This window comes from Elgaria multicarinata, chromosome 17 (assembly GCF_023053635.1).
Source record: "Elgaria multicarinata webbii isolate HBS135686 ecotype San Diego chromosome 17, rElgMul1.1.pri, whole genome shotgun sequence".
In the NCBI taxonomy this organism is placed as follows: domain Eukaryota; kingdom Metazoa; phylum Chordata; class Lepidosauria; order Squamata; family Anguidae; genus Elgaria; species Elgaria multicarinata.
Window position 1 is genome coordinate 4,909,136 of NC_086187.1, and position 17,138 is coordinate 4,926,273.

Consider the following 17,138-nt stretch of genomic DNA (forward strand, 5'->3'; position numbering starts at 1 on the left):
AGATATCCTAAGGGATTAAATTTCTCTTTATAAGAGACCCATTCTTTCTGAGAAATAGCGACCACTGCTGTTGCATGCAATATTGCAGATGTACGAGCCTGACTTATTTATGTCTTTGGGTCACTGCGATGCTTCGAGTTCAAGGCACAGACTCTCACACGATCACCAATCTCAGCAGACACAGAAAAGCCACAACGCAGACAAAACAGAAAACAAAAACTTTGTCAAAAAAGGAGACACTGTGGCACCCAGTTTGGCAGGGTCAACCCATCCATCAAACGGGTGTGAAGCGCTTGGCCCAACCGTGGGCACAGACACTGGCTGCTTCCTGCATCAGGGATGAAGCAGGGGAGATGGAAAGGAGGAGGGGGCACCAGCTATGTGGCCCATTAGGAGGTACACAAGGAAGGGAGGGGAAGAAAGCATAGTGCTGGGCACCCAAGCACTAGGGACAGATCAAGGCCCATTTTTCCCACATTGCATTTTTCTGCACACACCTAAGACATCTGGTGAGTGCATCTAAAAACACTGCAACTACAGGTATGGTCCTTGGAGAGTCTTTATGGGCCGCATCTCCCTGCCAAGTGGCAAACCCCGGGGTGCTCTGTGTGATGCATTTAAGCGCCCTCCTGCTGCATCTGGCTGACCAGATGCAAACAAATATAAAACTCTGGCCAAAACTCTGCTCTCTCTATGGCGCTGGAGGAGGCCTCTGCAGGCTTGCATAATTCTCTCCCACTGGGGCAGAACTAGGGCAGCCTCTTAGATGGAGGGCTTCAGGGGCTCTACACACAGCCGCTGCACAAAAAGACCCCTGGGGGTAAATGTTGTGCCTTGGGACCCACCCAGAGCTGCAGCAGGTATCTCCTTCTCCCTCTGAGCAGATGGCAAGCAAGAGGGTCGACACCCCTTATCTGGCAGCCACAGAGTGGCTGGGGGAGGGGCAGGGAGGGGGCAGCAGCCCTCCCTGTTTACATGTCCTGAGCTGAGCTTCTCCTTTGCCTCCCGGCCACGCAACTTGGCCTTCCATGCCCACCAAAGTGCCCTCTATTAAAAGCCTCCCGTCCAAAAGTCCCTCTGGTGGCCCAACCCCTGGCATGGCAGCAGCCACCCGGGTGCCTCTGGGTGCTCTTGAGCGGGGCATAAAAGTGACAGCTGCCCCTTCCCCAACGGCCGGCATTCACAGGTAGACTGAGAGCGCCCTGCTGCATCATACCCAAGAGGGCCCACGGGCCAGCCTTCCCCTCCAGATGTTTGGGACTTCAGCTCCCATGAGCCCCCGCCAGCAGGGCTAGGGGTCTGGAACGCTGGGCGTTGTAGTCCCAAGCCTCTGCAGGGCCCCGGGCCGGCACCGCTCGGCCGCCCGCCCGCCCGTCCGCCGGCCCGCCCAGCCCGGCCGACCTGGTGGTGCGTCTCCTTCTCGACGTTGACGCCGTTGACTTCGACGACGCGGTCGCCGGCGCGCAGCGCTGCCTGCTCGGCCGGCGAGTCGGGCTCCACTTTGCGGATGAACTGGCCGCTCTTGCCCTTCTCGCCGTGCAGGTGGAAGCCGTAGCCGTCGGGCCCCTTCAGCATGTGGCACAGGCGCGGCTGGCGGCGGCGGGGGGGCCCCGCGGCGCCCGCCGCCTCCTGCTCCTTGGCCATGGCGAGCGAGCGAGCGAGCCCGGCGGCGGCGGCGGCAGCGGCGGCGGCGGCAGCGGGCCCTCCTGCGCGGCCCGGGCGCTTCCGACGGCCGCGGGGGGAGGAGGAGGAGAGGGCGGCCCTTAGGCGCGCGGCGGGGCTGGGCCGGCCATGCCGCGGCCGCCCACCCGGCCCGGACGGCGCTCGAGGCTGGCCGCCGTCGGGCTCCGCCTGCAGCAGCCGCTGCTCCCTCTGCTGCTGCTGCGGCGGCGGCGGCAGCGCCGCCTCCTGCGCGCACCGGGCGACCCGCGGGCCGGCCGGCCAGCCAGCCAGCCAGGGACGGCGCCCCGCAAGCGCTCGCAGGCCGGAGGCAGCCGCTGCGCCGCCCACGCCAGGCGGCGACCCGGAACCTTCCCGAGATTGGGGAGGGGGCGGGCGGGCCGGGCAAGCCGGGCCGGGCCCCCCTCCTCGTCGTCGTCCTCCTTCCTGCCCGCCCGCCTCCTGCTGCTGCTGCTGCTGCGGCGGCGGCGGCGGCGAGCCTCCCTCGGGGGCTGCCGAAGTCCTCTGCAGCCGGGCTGCTGCTGGAGGCGCCTGGAGCGGCTGCTGCCGGAGCTGGCAACAAGGGCAGCAGGCGCTCGAGCGAGGGCAGCCTCTGAGCCCCCGGACGTGTTCCTCGAAGGCCGGCAGCTGGCGCCAAGGGGGAGGGGGGAAGAAGCGTGCCTCTGGCAACGGGCAGAGCGCCCTCACCCTTCCGTCGCTCTGCCGCCCTGGCGATAGGGGAGGGGGCGTTCGGGGCAGGAGCGGTTTCTAGGAAGGGCTGAAGCCCCAGCACGTCTCCGTTTTGAAGCCGCCTGGGAGGGCGAAGGCCGAGAGGGGAGAGGGGGCTGGGAGGTGCCGAAAGGAAGAGGCGCCCTAAGGCAGCCGCCGCCTTCCTTTCACGACCGTGCAGGGCGCCGTTTCTCTCTGCGTTCAGCGGCGCTTACTCCCAGGTAGGCGTGCATGGGGCTGCCGGCCGCCTAAACTGGAACAGGACTGGCAGGTGTGGGCAGGACTGGAGCTGCCCCCGTTACGTTCCCAAGGTTCATTCCACTTGCTTTTTAAAACAGCCACCAAAATGTAGTAGTAGTAGTAGTAGTAGTAGTAGTAATAATAATAATAATAATATCTTCCAAGCATTCAGCGTAGCCCCTCCTAATAGTACTGAACTCAGAAAAACTGCACAAAAGCAGAGAATCCCAGAACTTGGCAAGGATGGGGGGCAGGGGAAAGGCTGTGGCAATCCGTGAACACCCGAACTGGATTGGGACCCCCTGCAGTTCCACACACACAGAAAGAGAGAGAGAAAGAAAGAGAGCGCTTGTAAGCTCCCTTTTGGTCCTACAACACAAAACCAAAACATTTCCAGCACGGTGACTGAGTCGCTCCCTTGGGTGCTGGCTTGCAGAGATTCGAACAGGCCTCTCTAGGCCAAGAGTTCAGGGCCTGCTGCGAGGGTTACAAAGGAAGCAGCTGATACCACACAGTAGCAGCCTCCCTTAGCCCATGGTGTTAACCCCAAATTTGGGATAGAAGGAGATGCAACTTCAGGCTCCCACGTGGGGGATGGTTGGAAGAAGGCCCTGCTCAGCCTTCACCTGCCTCCTGGTCCACTGTAGCAGTGGCAGAGGCAAAAGCGGCATGCCCCCCCCCCCCAAAGCAGAGAGCCCTCTACTCAGCACCCACAGCCACAGACAAGAAGCAGAAACACCATCCGCTACCAGTCCGCAGGCCCTTTGGACAGAACCCCTCACCAAAGGTTCCTGAGTAAATGGAGCAGTCCTGGGATAAGAGAAGAGGTCTTCAGATGGATCAGTTACTGGTTAAAGAACAGAGAAAGAGGAGGAATGAATGGGCAGCTCTCACAATGGAGGGATGTAAACAGTCTCCCAAGCATTGCATTAGAGCCGGTGCTTTTTAATTTGTTCATGAATGATCATAGAATAGTAGAGTTGGAAGGGGCCTGAAAGGCCATCGAGTCCAACCCGCTGATCTGGAGTTAGGAGTGACAGTGAGATGGCCAGGCTTGCTAATAACACCAAACTATTCACAAGTCTGAAGTTGGTTCCCAGTTCTTCATTCACGCCAAATTTCAAAAGAGCTCAATCAGTAAACTGAACAGGAACCTAATGTTTAAATGTTCTTGCACACACAAACACCCAAAAAAGTTTAGGGCTGCCTCATATCCTATAGCTCCATGATCGGGAGACTGGCCCCTTGAAGATAAACAACAACTCTCCCTAATCAAAATAGTTATTATTTACACAAAACACATTAAAGCACAATGACCTCAGATGACAATGGCAAATAGGGAACGGGTCCTTTGCACCCCAAATCGATTTTTTGGGCAAACTCAAATCCAAATCCCACAACCCGATGTCCATCAGAGTGTTCTCTTCAAAGTGGCACAGCGTTCTACCCAACCCAAAGCTTTGCATGTGCACTAGACGCTATCAAACTTGCTGCCCAAACCCAATAATACACATGTTGAAAATAATAAGGAACTGGTGCTATGCACCTCAAATTAAGTTGTGGGACATCCCACATCATACACCCACTTATTTATTTATTACATTTTTATACCGCCCAATAGCCGAAGCTCTCTGGGCGGTTCACAAAAATTAAAACCACAATAAAACAACCAACAGGTTAAAAGCACAATTACAAAATACAGTATAAAAAGCACAACCAGGATAAAACCACACAACAAAATTGATATAAGATTAAAATACAGAGTTAAAACAGTAAGATTTAAATTTAAGTTAAAATTAAGTGTTAAAATATTGAGAGAATAAAAAGGTCTTCAGCTGGCGACGAAAGCAGTACAGTGTAGGCGCCAGGCGGACCTCTCTGGGGAGCTCCTTCCACAACCGGGGTGCCACAGCGGAGAAAGCCCTCCTTCTAGTAGCCACCTGCCTCACTTCCTTTGGCAGGGGCTCACGGAGAAGGGCCCCTGTAGATGATCTTAAGGTCTGGGCAGGTACATATGGGAGGAGGCGTGTCCAGGAGCATGTCCTCTACCTGTTGGCATTGACTCCTGCCCACTCCTAAACTTTGTTTGTGCTCAGGGCACTGCCTAACGTGGCGTACCACACCAATAATAGCCAAAATATTTAGGAGAGAATAAGGAATTGGGGCTCTGGACCCCATACAAAGCATTGGGTAGGTTGACCATATGGAAAGGAGAACAGGGCTACTGTATCTTTAACATTTGTAAAGAAAAGGGAATTTTAGCAGGTGCCATTTGTATGCATGCAGCACCTGGTGAAATCCCCTCTTCATCACAACAGTTAAAGCTACATGAGCCCTGCCCTCTTTTGTATCTGGTCACGCTAGGCAGGGCTCCTGCAGCTTTAACTGTTGTGATGAAGAGGGGATTTCACCAGGTGCTGCATGCCTACAAAGGACACCTGCTGAAATTTCCTTCTATACAACTGTTGAAAATACAGAAGCCCTGTCCTCCTTTCCCTATGGTCACCCTAGCATCGGGCCACCCAAAATCTCTACAAAATGACATTGAGTCATGTCTGATCCAACACTTTCTGCATGTGCAGGGCACTGTCAAGCGTGCTCCTTCCCCTTGTCTTATTGTCAAGAATGCCAATAATCACCAAAGTATGCAGAAAACAATAAGGAACTGGTGCAGGAGAGTACCTTCTACAAGTTGGCATTGAGCCCTGTCTGGGCCCAAAGCTTTCTGAGTGTGCATTGCACCAATAATAGCAAAAATGCATAGGAAAGAAGAAGGATGGTGCTGTGCACCCCAAATAAAGTTCAAGGGCACCCACAGTCATAACCAACATATCCAGGAGAGCCTCCTCTATCAGCTGGCACTGAGTCGCGTCCAGTCCAAAGTTTTATGTCTGCATGGCATTATCAAGCATGCCACCCCGTGCCAATAACAGCCAAAATACATAGCAAAGAATAAGGAATTGGTGCTGTGCACCCCAACTTAAGCTTCAGCCTATCCTAAATAACCCAGAGTTCTTATATACAGAGACTGGCTTAGTTATGGAGATATAAGCTTAGTTAAATATGGATTTAACATAGAATGTTCCAGAAAACTAAATTCAAGGTCATACCTTCAAAGGCAAAAATGTTATTCTTTTTTCTTGATACGTTTTAAACTAGATTTTTTTAGTAATGGTACTCATGCTCTTCTATCTTTTCAATTACAAAAAAACAACGTGCCTACTTCTTTTGGCTGTCCTTAGCACGATGTGCCGTACCTCACCATGCCCTGCGCCCACAGAAAGCTTTGGGCCAGACTGAACGCTGTGCCAATTTGTAGAGGAGTCTCTCCTAGGTGTGTGGGTGTATGATGAGTGGTGGCTCAAAGCTTCATTTGGGATGCACAGCGCCAGCCGGTGCACTGGGCTTGACAGTGCACTGCATGCAATGCAATGCACTAAGTCCTGTCCAGCTTTGGGCTGGACAGGACTTAGAGCCATACCAGAACTGAATGGAAAACAAATTCCCAGACTCAAAACAGGCTCAGAGGAACCTTATTTGTTAATCCTAAGTGAATGCCATTTGCACCAGCCTCTGGTTGAGGTTCTAAGCTGAGGAGCCTGAACTCTCTTCACCACCACCCAGACATAGGGTGACCATATGAAAAGGAGGACCGGGCTCCTGTATCTTTAGCAGTTGCATAGAAAAGGGACTTTCAGCAGGTGTCCTTTGTATGCATGCAGCGCCTGGTGAAATCCCCTTTTCATCACAACAGTTAAAACTGCAGGAGCCCTGCCCTATGGTCACCCTACCCATATTAATTTCCTTTGCATGGGCATTTGAAGCTAAGTGTTCTAGCCAACTGAGCTCCCAATCCTTCTGCACAAAATTCCCTTCCTTCCTCCCCCCGAGCTTTCTTCATTTCAGCAGCCTAATTTATGTGGGAAAAGTCATATTGCTGTTGCTATTGTTCAACCGCTGGGAGTCCGAAATCTTTGCCAATTTGCTGCAAATCTTCCAGCATTCTCGACCAGCACGTCCCGTTCCACCTTCTGCCCTCCCCTGGCTTTGAGCGTGCCAGGAAGAGTCTTCAGCAATGTAACAGAAGTGGAGGTGAGGCACTTACAGCACTGCTCCTAAGCATGTTTACACAGAGTTCAATGGGGCCAACTCCTGAGGAAGTGGGTTTGGGACTGCAGCCCTAGGCAGGGTACCCTGGGGTGAGAGTACTGGCAAGACCAGGATGCAAGAGTGTTTTCTTCCATGAAATACATGCAATCCTGCGGGGTCAACATAAGAAGAGCCATGCTGGATTCTATTCACACAGTGGCCAAGCAGCTGTTGACCAGGAACACACACGCAGGATTTGGGTGCAATGGCACCCTCCCAGCCAAGTTCCAAGGCAAATGGTGTACACAGGCTTACTGCCTCTATCTACTACTGGAGGTAGCACATAGCCATCAGGACTAGTAGCCATTGATAGCCTTCTCCTCCAAGAATTTAACCCTTTTAAAACCAAACTGATGGCCATCACTACATCTTGTGGTAGCAAATTCCATAGTTCAACTATGCCCTGTGTGAAGAAGTCCTTCTTTTTATCTGTCCTGAATCTCCCACCAATCAGCTTCATGGGATGACCCCTTTGGGTTCTAGTATTTTGAGAGAGGGAGAAAAATGTCTCCCTATCCACGTTCTCCACACCATGCATAGTTTTGTACACCTGTATCATGTCTCCCCTTAGCCTCCTTTTTTCCAAGCTAAACAATCCCAGCTGTTGTAACGTTCCTTCATAGGGGAGATGTTCCAGCCCCTTGACCATTTTAGTTGCCCCTTTTTGCACTTTTTCCAGCTCTATAATATCACTTTTTTAGGTGTGGTGACCAGAACTGCACACTGTATTCTAAGTGTGGTCGCACCATGGATTTGTACGTTTAAAGGCAGTATGATATTGTCAATTCTATTTTCAATTCCTTTTCTAATAATGCCTAACATGGAGTTTTCCTTTTTTTAACAGCACCTGCATGGTGGGTTGACCTTTTCATCAATCTGCCCACCACAACCCCAAGATCTCTTTCTTGTTCAGACATCGCCAGCTCAGATCCCATTGGGTTATACTTGAAGTCAGAATTGTTTGCCCCAACGTGCATCACTTTACACTTGCTTACATTGAACCGCATCTGCCATTTGGATGCCCATGCTGGTTAGGGGGTTTCCAAATCTTAGCCCTTTAGAGCAGCTTTCTCCAACCCCGTGCCCTCCAGGTGTGTTTGACTGCAACTCTTGGAACCTCCCCCACCCCAGATGCGTCCTTTAAGGACAGGGCCGGAGCTGCCATAGAGGCAGCTCAGGCGGCGGCCTAGAGCGCCAAGCAAAGGAGTCTCCTAGAGCGACTTCCGGGGATGCTGTTCCAAAGCTGCCGCCCCAGCCGCCCCCCAACCCCAGCATCCTGGCTTAATGTTTATTAGAATGTAAGCCTATGTGGCAGGGTGTTGCTGTTTTATTCTTTTACTATGCACAGCACCATGTACATTGATGTTATCTTTAATAACTACCATGGCCACCACCTGGTTTCATACGCGGAACGGCTAAAATACATCAAACCTTCCGCTATACCTAAAAAAACCCACCACCACACCATAAAAAGACACAGTGTGGTGTAGTGGTTGGGACTCAGGAGACCTGCTTTCTAATCCCACCTCAGCCATGAAGTTGACTAGGTAACCTTGGGCCAGTTGTCGTTTCTCAGCCTAACCTCCCTCACAGGGGTGTTGTGAGGATATAACTGGGAGGGAGCCATGTATGCCGGCATTTGCTCCTTGGTGGAAGATAGGGTATAAATGTGTGATTACATCAATAAAAACCTGCATAGAAAACAACTGGAGGGGGAATGCTGTTCCATAATAACCTTCCCCCCTCCAGACACACACATATTGTGAGGACAACAAGAAAATGAGCATCATTTAATTTTTGTGAACCGCCCAGAGAGCTTCGGCTATTGGGCGTTATAAAAATGTAATCAATCAATCAATCAATCAATCATTCTGCTTCATTTCAGTGGGGTTTTACCCTGGAGAATTTCCTGCTGGTTTGTGCTCCCTGTTGCTCAGTGTCCATGCGGCTATCTGGATGTGGGAGGGGGGGCTTTCCGGGAGAGGAACAGATCTGCATCAAGTCACCTTGCCTGGATGCTCAGAACAGGCAGCTCTTCCTTCCTGAGGCAGCCTGGAAGATTTGCTTTGGTAAGAGGCTTTCATAAAACCCCCAGCCCTTTTCATGTACCTCCTCTGCAGAGCGCTACCTGCAGGAAAGTTTTTGTTCACAAATGGAACATAATGGCCACCAAATTAGTGCTTGGGAGAGATTCCCTGCCGCTTTGCATTTTAACGCTGGGCTGCTTTGATTCCAGAAAGATCCAGCCATCTCATTTCAGAGACTTTTCAAGGCAGCAAAGGGCTTTGTTTTCCAGTCGTTTTCCTGGCTTTGGAGGATTTGCAGTCAGCATTCTTTGCTATTTGCTGCTGTGGTGCAAAGGAGGCAATTCCGAGGTGGCAGCCCCCACCCCAGCCCACCCCACCCCAGCAGCAAAGAAGATGTGGGCTCCTCGTTCCGTTGCCATTCGCGTCGGCGAATTAATGTGGTGGACGTAATGCTGGAGGAGCGCCGCTGAGTGAGGCTTACAGATGCAGCTCATAATCCACCTTAAAACAGCAGATTGGGGGCTGAGGAGTGAGAACTCAAATGCATCACACTCAGGCAGTTTCATTGCCAAGCTAGAGCGGCATTTTGTGTATTAAAAGCAGCGGCCAGTTTTTCCTGATTCTTTTTTTTTTTTTTTAGCGTCTTGCTCTAAAAAATTTACGGTCTCAGGCCTTCACCTTGAGGCCCTGGTCAGCAACTTGAGGCCCTGGTCTGCAACTGCCCCTGGCCCACGACCTCAACCAACCCTCCATTTCAAAGTTGACCCCTAGCTCAGAGTGGTCCAATCTGTGAACCACCACCAAGCCAAACCCAGCCCACTAGCCAAGTACAAGGGTCCGCCAGGGCCTCATGTGTCCTGCTGCCTTTGCCGCCTGCCTGGAACTGCAAAGACACCATGCTGGGAGGTGGTTACGGCCCCTCTGGGGGGCTGTGTGGGGCGTGGGCTGTGCCTGCCACGGAGCGTCACAAGTCGTGTATGCTGGCAATAGCTGCTGCTCCTTCCGCAGCTTTTCTCAACCCCCTGCACGACAAGGGATGAGCTTCACCTCTCAGTTGCATTTGTATTCTGTACGCTCATTTTCATCGGTTGCTGTAAGCTTCTGTTTTTTACTTTTTAATGGGAGACTGTGGGTGCGTACACACAGGCACACACAATTGCATTATTTCCTGATTCTTTTCAGCACCTGAAGCCAATGCCTCGGTCAGGACAACGTGGAGTTCCAATTACATACTAAGAATCCCAATTAAGATTTTATTTCATTCATTTTGTTTCCAAAGCCAGTAAAATCCACAATGACACTAAATCCAGATACATGGCTGGGGCTCTCTGCGCATGCTCAAGGGGGCTCTCATCTCAGGGTGTAACATGTTGCCAGGATTTACTAAGGCTCACCTCTGTAACGTCTTTTGAAAGTCCAGCTCAGTTAGCCCAAGAACAGGTGAATCCATGAAGGTGGGAATGTCTCTTGAGTGTGTGCAGAGTCTTTTCCCTTAGCACTGAGCCGGTGACCAGTCTTTTCAGTCCTTCACAAGCACTTCCAGGACTTCTCACTGGAAAACAACCCCCGTTCTTCGCCTTGCATATGTTTCTGGCATGCCAATCAAGGCTCAAGTCCTCAGGATCTTTGACAGAGATGAAACTACTTTGGTAACTCAATGTGCTGTTGTGCAGGTTATAGCGGAAATTGCACTTGGAGAGAGAGAAGAGAATTCATGCCATGCATAGCAGAGAGATGATATCTTGCCTCAACAACAATTCTCTGCTTATCCAGTGATCCGCCAGAGCCAATATTTGCACTGGTTTACAGCAGACTTTTTCACTTAACCTTTCAGGCTTTCTTTTGAATGGGAAAAAAAACGATCCACTGTACTAAATGCAATATTTGCAAACATGCCATGAGAAAGTCACACCGCCCTGTACAATCGCGTTCCCTGTGCAAGTTCTCTCCTCGTGGACACACAGCCCGCCAGTGGCAGGAGAGATGTGAGAATCTGGAAATTTCCAAGGCAGCTTCCTAGGCAAGCCCTGTTAATCGTTTTCCACAACTCTTGGTGGAAATTTGGCTGCATCTAATTTTGCTGGCGCCTGCTTCTGCCAGACTCCAGTACCTGACCACGCTTCCTGCTATAGCCTATATATGATTTTACATCCCTCCTCCCCCTCCTCCTTCCCCACTCTACTTCTTCTTTTCCCTCTTCGGCTGACCACATTCTTATCCAAAAATACATCCCTGGAACTGTGTAAGTGACAACCCACTTAAGAACATAAGTGCCCTGATGCTGGATCAGACCAAGGGTCCATCTAGTCCAGCACTCTGTTCACACAGTGGCCAGCCAGCCGTCGGCCAGCAGGACTTGGAAGTAACAGCACCCTCCCACCCATGTTCCCCAGCAACTGGTGCACAGAGGCTTACTGCCTCAAATGCTGGAGATAGCACACAACCATCAGGGCTAGTAGCCATGGATAGCCTTTGCCTGGGAACACTATAAGTTCACCTGAGGCCATGGCTGCTTGCAACTGCAGATTAAGCGGCCTGTGCCATGACAACTTGCCTACTTCTATCTTGGCCAGACCCTGTCAACTTGGAACCCATCAATGTATATGTGAGATTTTGCCGCAATGTGCATTGCTTGACACTTGCTAAGGCTGGACTGCATTTGCCATTTTCATGCCCGTTCTCCCAGTTTGGTGAGAACCTTTTAGAGCTCTTCCCATGCTGCCTGAGCAGGAGGGGCATGGCAGACCAACACAGCTGGAAGGTTCCAGGTTGGGGAAGGCTGATTTAGAGTGTCTGCCCTAGGGTTTCAGAGACTCTGGTTCAAATCTCATCTCAGCTGTGAAACTTACCGGGCCAGTGGTTGGCTGCGTTTGGACAACACAATAGTCAATGGTGGGTTGATAGTCAACTCCAGGGTTGATTATCGAGGGGACACTCCCCACACGACATGTCCCTACACAACTGTGGATTGGTTGGGGCTGGTGTTGAGTGGACTAACAGTCAACCCGGCATTGATTGACACAGCCCCCGCCCCTCTCCCTGCCCTCCCTCCTCCCTCAGTATTCCTGGTGCTATCCCAGCAGCCTCTGTGAGTTTTGCCAGCTGCAGCAGAGAGGCTGGTGGAGTTTTGGCCATTCTTGCCTGGGAACTCTGTAGCCAGATGATATAGTCAACTCAACCCTGCAAAATAGTCCACTGAGCCCGACAGACAACACGCTAACCAAAGGTTGTGGCAAATAGTCAACACTGCAGAGCGTTGTTTTCCTCTGTTGGTTATTTTGAAGAAATAGTCAACTGTGGGGTGGCTTTTGCCCGACAGACAACACAATTACTGACCGTTGACCATTCAGCATACGGTTGACTACTTAAACCACCGTTGTTTATCATGCTGTCCGAACTGAGCCATCCTCTCTGCTCCCAATCCCAACCTACCTGACAGAGTCGTTGTATACAAGGGGAGGGGAACCATGCATGCCATTTTGTGCTCCATAAATGTAATAATTAAGGCATCAACAATGAGCTTAGGAAAAGTCAAACATAACATTTTGGTAGTTTTGGGAAAACACACAGTCTACGTGAATAACAGTATAAACCTTTGATTTTGATTTGATTTTTTTGCTGAGTGAACTTCCCAACAGTGTAGCAAAATGGCTCCTTGCTGCCATCTGCTGAGCAAACCTAGTCTCAATTCCGCCCCGCCCGCCCCCGGAATCTCACCGTATTCCATCCTTCCTGCAATGAGCTCAGCAGTAGCCCCATTTGAACAGAATTTGATTGATTGATTGATTGATTGATTGATTGTATTTTTCTGAAGCCAACCAAAGTGGTTTACAAAAAGTTTAGATAATGAAAACCATAATCAAATACACAGTAAACATTAAAAACCTACAACAACAGTGTTAAAAGGTAAGCTGAAAAGATGTGTCTTGCCACGCTTCCTAAATGCAGTCCCAACTCCAGTGGGAAAGCATTCCAGAGTCTGGGAGCAACACAGGAGAAGGCCTTTTCCATCATGGTGAAGGAGGAGGCAAACTCTGGTGCCCAGGACAGAAAGAAAATGTATTAAGCTCTACGCATTTCGGAGGGAATATTCCTTCTTCAGGAGCTGTAAAACAAATAAATTAATCATAAGAGTAATATCTTGTGGACAATACCTTCATTCTTTTTTACAAGGTTTTAAGGGGCTTTTCAACATAAGAATACTGCATTTTCTTAAACAACTTTAAAAAGAATTTTAAAATAAAATAAATATCTAAAAAAGTGGGAATTTATTATTATGATTCTTTTAAAATTCTTTAATAATCCCTTGATTTTTATTTTACTTCTTAAGACTTCTTAAAATTAAAAAAAGAAACTTCTTTAATTGTAAGGCTAGGATGCTGCAAAAGGAAGTGCCGCCCTCACCATCTTTATTTGGTTTCCAAGGGGTGGTTTTGTGTTTTGGAGCTCAGAACCCACCTTTTCCTTGCATTAAAATTCTTGGGCAAGTGGTTTTTCTTTCAGCCTCACCCATTGGCCTTCTGGGAAATGAGTGTTCTGTGATGAGCCATTATATGACCATCATGGCAGCCCTTATACGAATGGGCAAGCCTCAACCCCATGACAGCCATTTTGTGAAAGCGCCCATGACACTCTTTCAAAATTTCAAATCTGCCCATGACCCGAAAAGGCTGGGGGCTCCTGCTGAAAGGCGGCAGGAGGAAATCTTCTTGAGCCTGAAGTCAAAAGGCCCAAAGCAACATTCTTCCCAGCTTTAGCTCTCACTTCCCTTTTCTCCTCCTTCTTTTCCTCCCCTTCTCAATCTTCCTCTTCTCTTTCTACCAGTGGGTGCTGGTTGCTCTGGTATCACTGGGGCAGTGAATCTGCCCCGGGTTTCATTCAGAAGGAGCTAAGCAAGGTCCATAGCCCCACTCAGAGCCAACCACTCTCCACAGGTTTCTTCCTACTACTCCCCTAACTGACAGGGCAAAGGGGACCCTTTTCCCTAGGGCTAACTGCTCCACGGAGCTGAGGAGGGAGGCCTCAGGCCAAATCCAAAGGCATCTAGGCCACGGGGCAGCAGGTCTTCATCCCAGCATGCAAAGAGTAAAAGTGCCTCCAAGGTCACCAAAACGACCAAGGTGTTAGAGCACCTTCCCTCTGAGAGAAGAAGCATTTTGGGGTTTTTAGTTTGGAAAAGAGGGGTGGGCATGAGGGCCATTTATAAAAGATTGATGACTACAGAGAGAGTGGGAGCTTTTCTACATGAGGCTGTCAATCGCTGCACCTGTTTTTGATTTCATTGCAGAATTAAGATCCAAGCTCTACACAAACAGCTTTTCCTTCATGCATTTTATGGTATTTGTATTTAATGTTTTTCTCCCACCTCGATCCAGAGAGAGAGAAATAAATATATTATGATTATGATTATGATTTCCTGCTTTTCTACTACATGACCTCTAGATGGTACTGTGGTGTACAGAAGTATCACAAGTACACAAGTAGGAAAATACCGTTTCTTTTGCTTTCAGAAACAATACCTCATTTTTACCGCTCTAAAAAAAAAATAATCCAAAAAAGTGTTTTAAAAAACAGAAGCCAAACTGAAGGTTATGACATTATCTAAAGAAACCACAAACAACTGTGAGTGAGGTCAATATAACTGTAAATGCATCATGTTTAGCCTGGAGAAGAGAAGATTGAGGGGAGACATGATAGCACTCTTCAAATACTTGAAAGGTTGTCACACAGAGGAGGGCCAGGATCTCTTCTCAATCCTCCCAGAGTGCAGGACACGGAATAATGGGCGCAAATTACAGGAATCCAGATTCCGGCTGGACATCAGGAAAAACGTCCTGACTATTAGAGCAGTATGACAATGGAACCAATTGCCTAGGGAAGTCGTGTGCTCTCCCACACTAGAGGCCTTCAAGGTGCAGCTGGACAGCCCTCTGTTAGGGATGCTTTAAGGTGGATTCTTGCATTGAGAAGGGGTTGGACTAAATGGCCTTATAGGCCCTTTCCAACTCTGCTATTCTACGATTCTGTGATGCTACCCCCCCTCTCCTCATATTAGGAGTCAGCCAGAGATGCTGAGCAATGGTCTGCTGAAGACTAACATGAGGAGTCCTTCTTCATGCAGCCATTGATGGGAATGCACTGCTAGATCATAGCTCTGTGATAGAGCACCTCATTTGTGCGCAGAAGGAAGGTCCCAAGTTCAATCCTTGGCAGCATCTCCAGGGCTTGGAAAGAATCCTGCCTGAAACCCTGGGGGATCCGCTGCTGTCCGTCAGGGTGGACAACGACGAAGGGTCTGGCTCAACAGAAGGCAGTTTCCAAAGTTCCTCTGCAAAACCTGTGGCAAAATTCTCCTGGGTGCATTTCCAAGCATGGCCTGCGGGTGGCACTGCTACCTTTCCATTTGTCTTCTGACAAGCCCAGTCTCTTCCCTCCGCCCTCCCACCTTCGCTCCCCCGACTCATTCCCCCTCGCCTCCCCTCCCCTCCGCCCAGCCACAGCGCTGCCTGGATAGGAAACTCACGCCCAAGGCTGGGCACAGCTGGTAGTAGGCCTGGGCCAGATGGGAAATGTAGGCCCCATTTCAAACTGCTCATTAAGTATTTTTAATCAGTTCTAAGTACATATAGAATCATAGAATAGTAGAGTTGGAAGGGGCCTCTAAGGCCATCGAGTCCAACCCCCTGCTCAGTGCAGGAATCCACCCTAAAGCATCCCTGACAGATGGTTGTCCAGCTGCCTCTTGAATGCCTCTAGTGTGGGAGAGACTAGAATGATTTATAAAAAGGTGATGATTTATATAAAAATCATCATTTATAGAATGATTTATAAAAAAGGTAATGGCAAGCACTTTTATTCAAGACGTATAAAAGACATCACTTCTTCACATTCAGAAATGCTTTACGTGCTTTTCTTTGGGCAAATTCATCATCTACAACAGAAAAATCAAGCAACTTTGCCCAGGGGGACTCGGAGTAGGTGTGGCGTTACACCCCACAAGTCAATTCAAATGTATGTCTGAGTTTGTAAGTCTGTGGTTTTTAGAATGTTGGCCTGAGTGGGCGGAGTTAGAATGTCTTGGGAGGGGGGAGGAGTGATATATAAGGGAAGGACGGAGGGGATTGAAAAAACTTTTTGGGGGGGGGACTTGTTAGGTCCTCTTAGAGTCTATAGTGCTCTCTGTGTTAATGGTACTTAAGTTCTGGGAAATTTGAGAGTCAGTGTAGTGAGTGGTGTCTTTAGAGTGTGGTGTGCACGTAGTGGAAGTATATTAATCAATACTGAGAATAAAGAAAGTTCAAGAGTGATTGTGTGAGAGAAAGGAAAGAGCGAATGTGAATGAGTGACCGGAATGTATGAAAGGTTTCAAAAAGGTTTTTAAATGTTGTTATTTGAAACAAAGCTTGTGAACTTTTAAAAATAAATTTTGATTGTTTTGTTTTTAAACTACCACAAAAATCCCACATGTCTGTTTGGCATTTATCATCTTAAGTTTACACATTTAACACCCACTCTGACAATCATTCACCTAAGCAGATGTAACTCACAGCGCATTATAATATATATTAAAATCCTTCTCCATTTTAAACCCCTTTCTCCACATAGTTTGGAAGAAGGTAGTTCTTATCCCTTGCCTCAGGCGTATCAAGCGGTGGTGCTTGGCTTGAGCAGGGAGTAGCTTCGGCCGGGTCTGGTGTTCAGAGCCTGTGTCGTGGCAGTAGGCCCCCTCAAAATCGTAGGCCCATACCCACTGCCCCCCCCCTCTGCCCAGGCCTTGGTTGTTCTGCCACCTCTTTTGAGCACCTTGCAGGCTCCCAGCACCATCAGGACCCCGGAGTGGTTCAGCCACAGCCACGATGCGCATGCAGCCCACCCACCCACCCCAGCAAAGGTGACTGGTGCTGCTGGGATGGCGCATTAGCATCAGCTCCTCTTTGCCAGGGCCGGACCAAGACATCTTGCTGCCGAAGGGAAGAGCAAGGTGGTGGGGAAAAAACCCATTCCATGCCTGAAAGCCCACTGGCCTGCCAGGCAGAACCGGTTTCAACACTAACAATGGTTCAGCATCCTCCACTGCACACTCAGGGGGCTCAGAGCAGGCTGCACGGCACTCAGGTTTTCCTCCAACGCCTTGCTGCCACCTCCCAAGAAATGCTGCCTGAGGCCACTGCCTCACTCTGCCTAATGGTAGGGCCGGTGCCCCTGCCCTTTGCTGCCTTAGGCTCCCATCTCATACACACTCACCTGGCAGGAAATTGCATGGAACCAATAGCGCTTACTTGTAAGTATTCAGGAACGGGGCTGCACTGCTAGTCTGGGAGACGAATCCAGCTA

General features: G+C 49.8%; 3 protein-coding genes across 5 annotated transcripts in view; 1 reads left to right on the forward strand and 2 right to left on the reverse strand.

Moving 5' to 3' along the window:
* Nucleotides 1-1,661, reverse strand: part of NHERF2 (NHERF family PDZ scaffold protein 2) — an 89,596-nt gene extending 87,935 nt beyond the window's left edge. For all 3 annotated transcript variants that reach the window (XM_063143092.1, XM_063143091.1, XM_063143090.1), the window contains exon 1: nt 1,402-1,661. In XM_063143092.1, coding sequence (XP_062999162.1) covers nt 1,402-1,644 — 243 coding nt within the window. In that variant the 5' untranslated portion in view covers nt 1,645-1,661. The remainder of the gene's footprint in view (nt 1-1,401) is intronic.
* Nucleotides 1-17,138, reverse strand: part of TSC2 (TSC complex subunit 2) — a 187,002-nt gene that overhangs the window by 155,096 nt on the left and 14,768 nt on the right. The window lies entirely within an intron of this gene.
* ZNF598 (zinc finger protein 598, E3 ubiquitin ligase) overlaps nt 1,397-17,138 on the forward strand; it is an 82,473-nt gene continuing 66,731 nt past the window's right edge. Inside the window, exon 1 of the mRNA XM_063143089.1 lies at nt 1,397-1,404. The gene's annotated coding sequence lies outside the window, so the exon portion shown is untranslated. The remainder of the gene's footprint in view (nt 1,405-17,138) is intronic.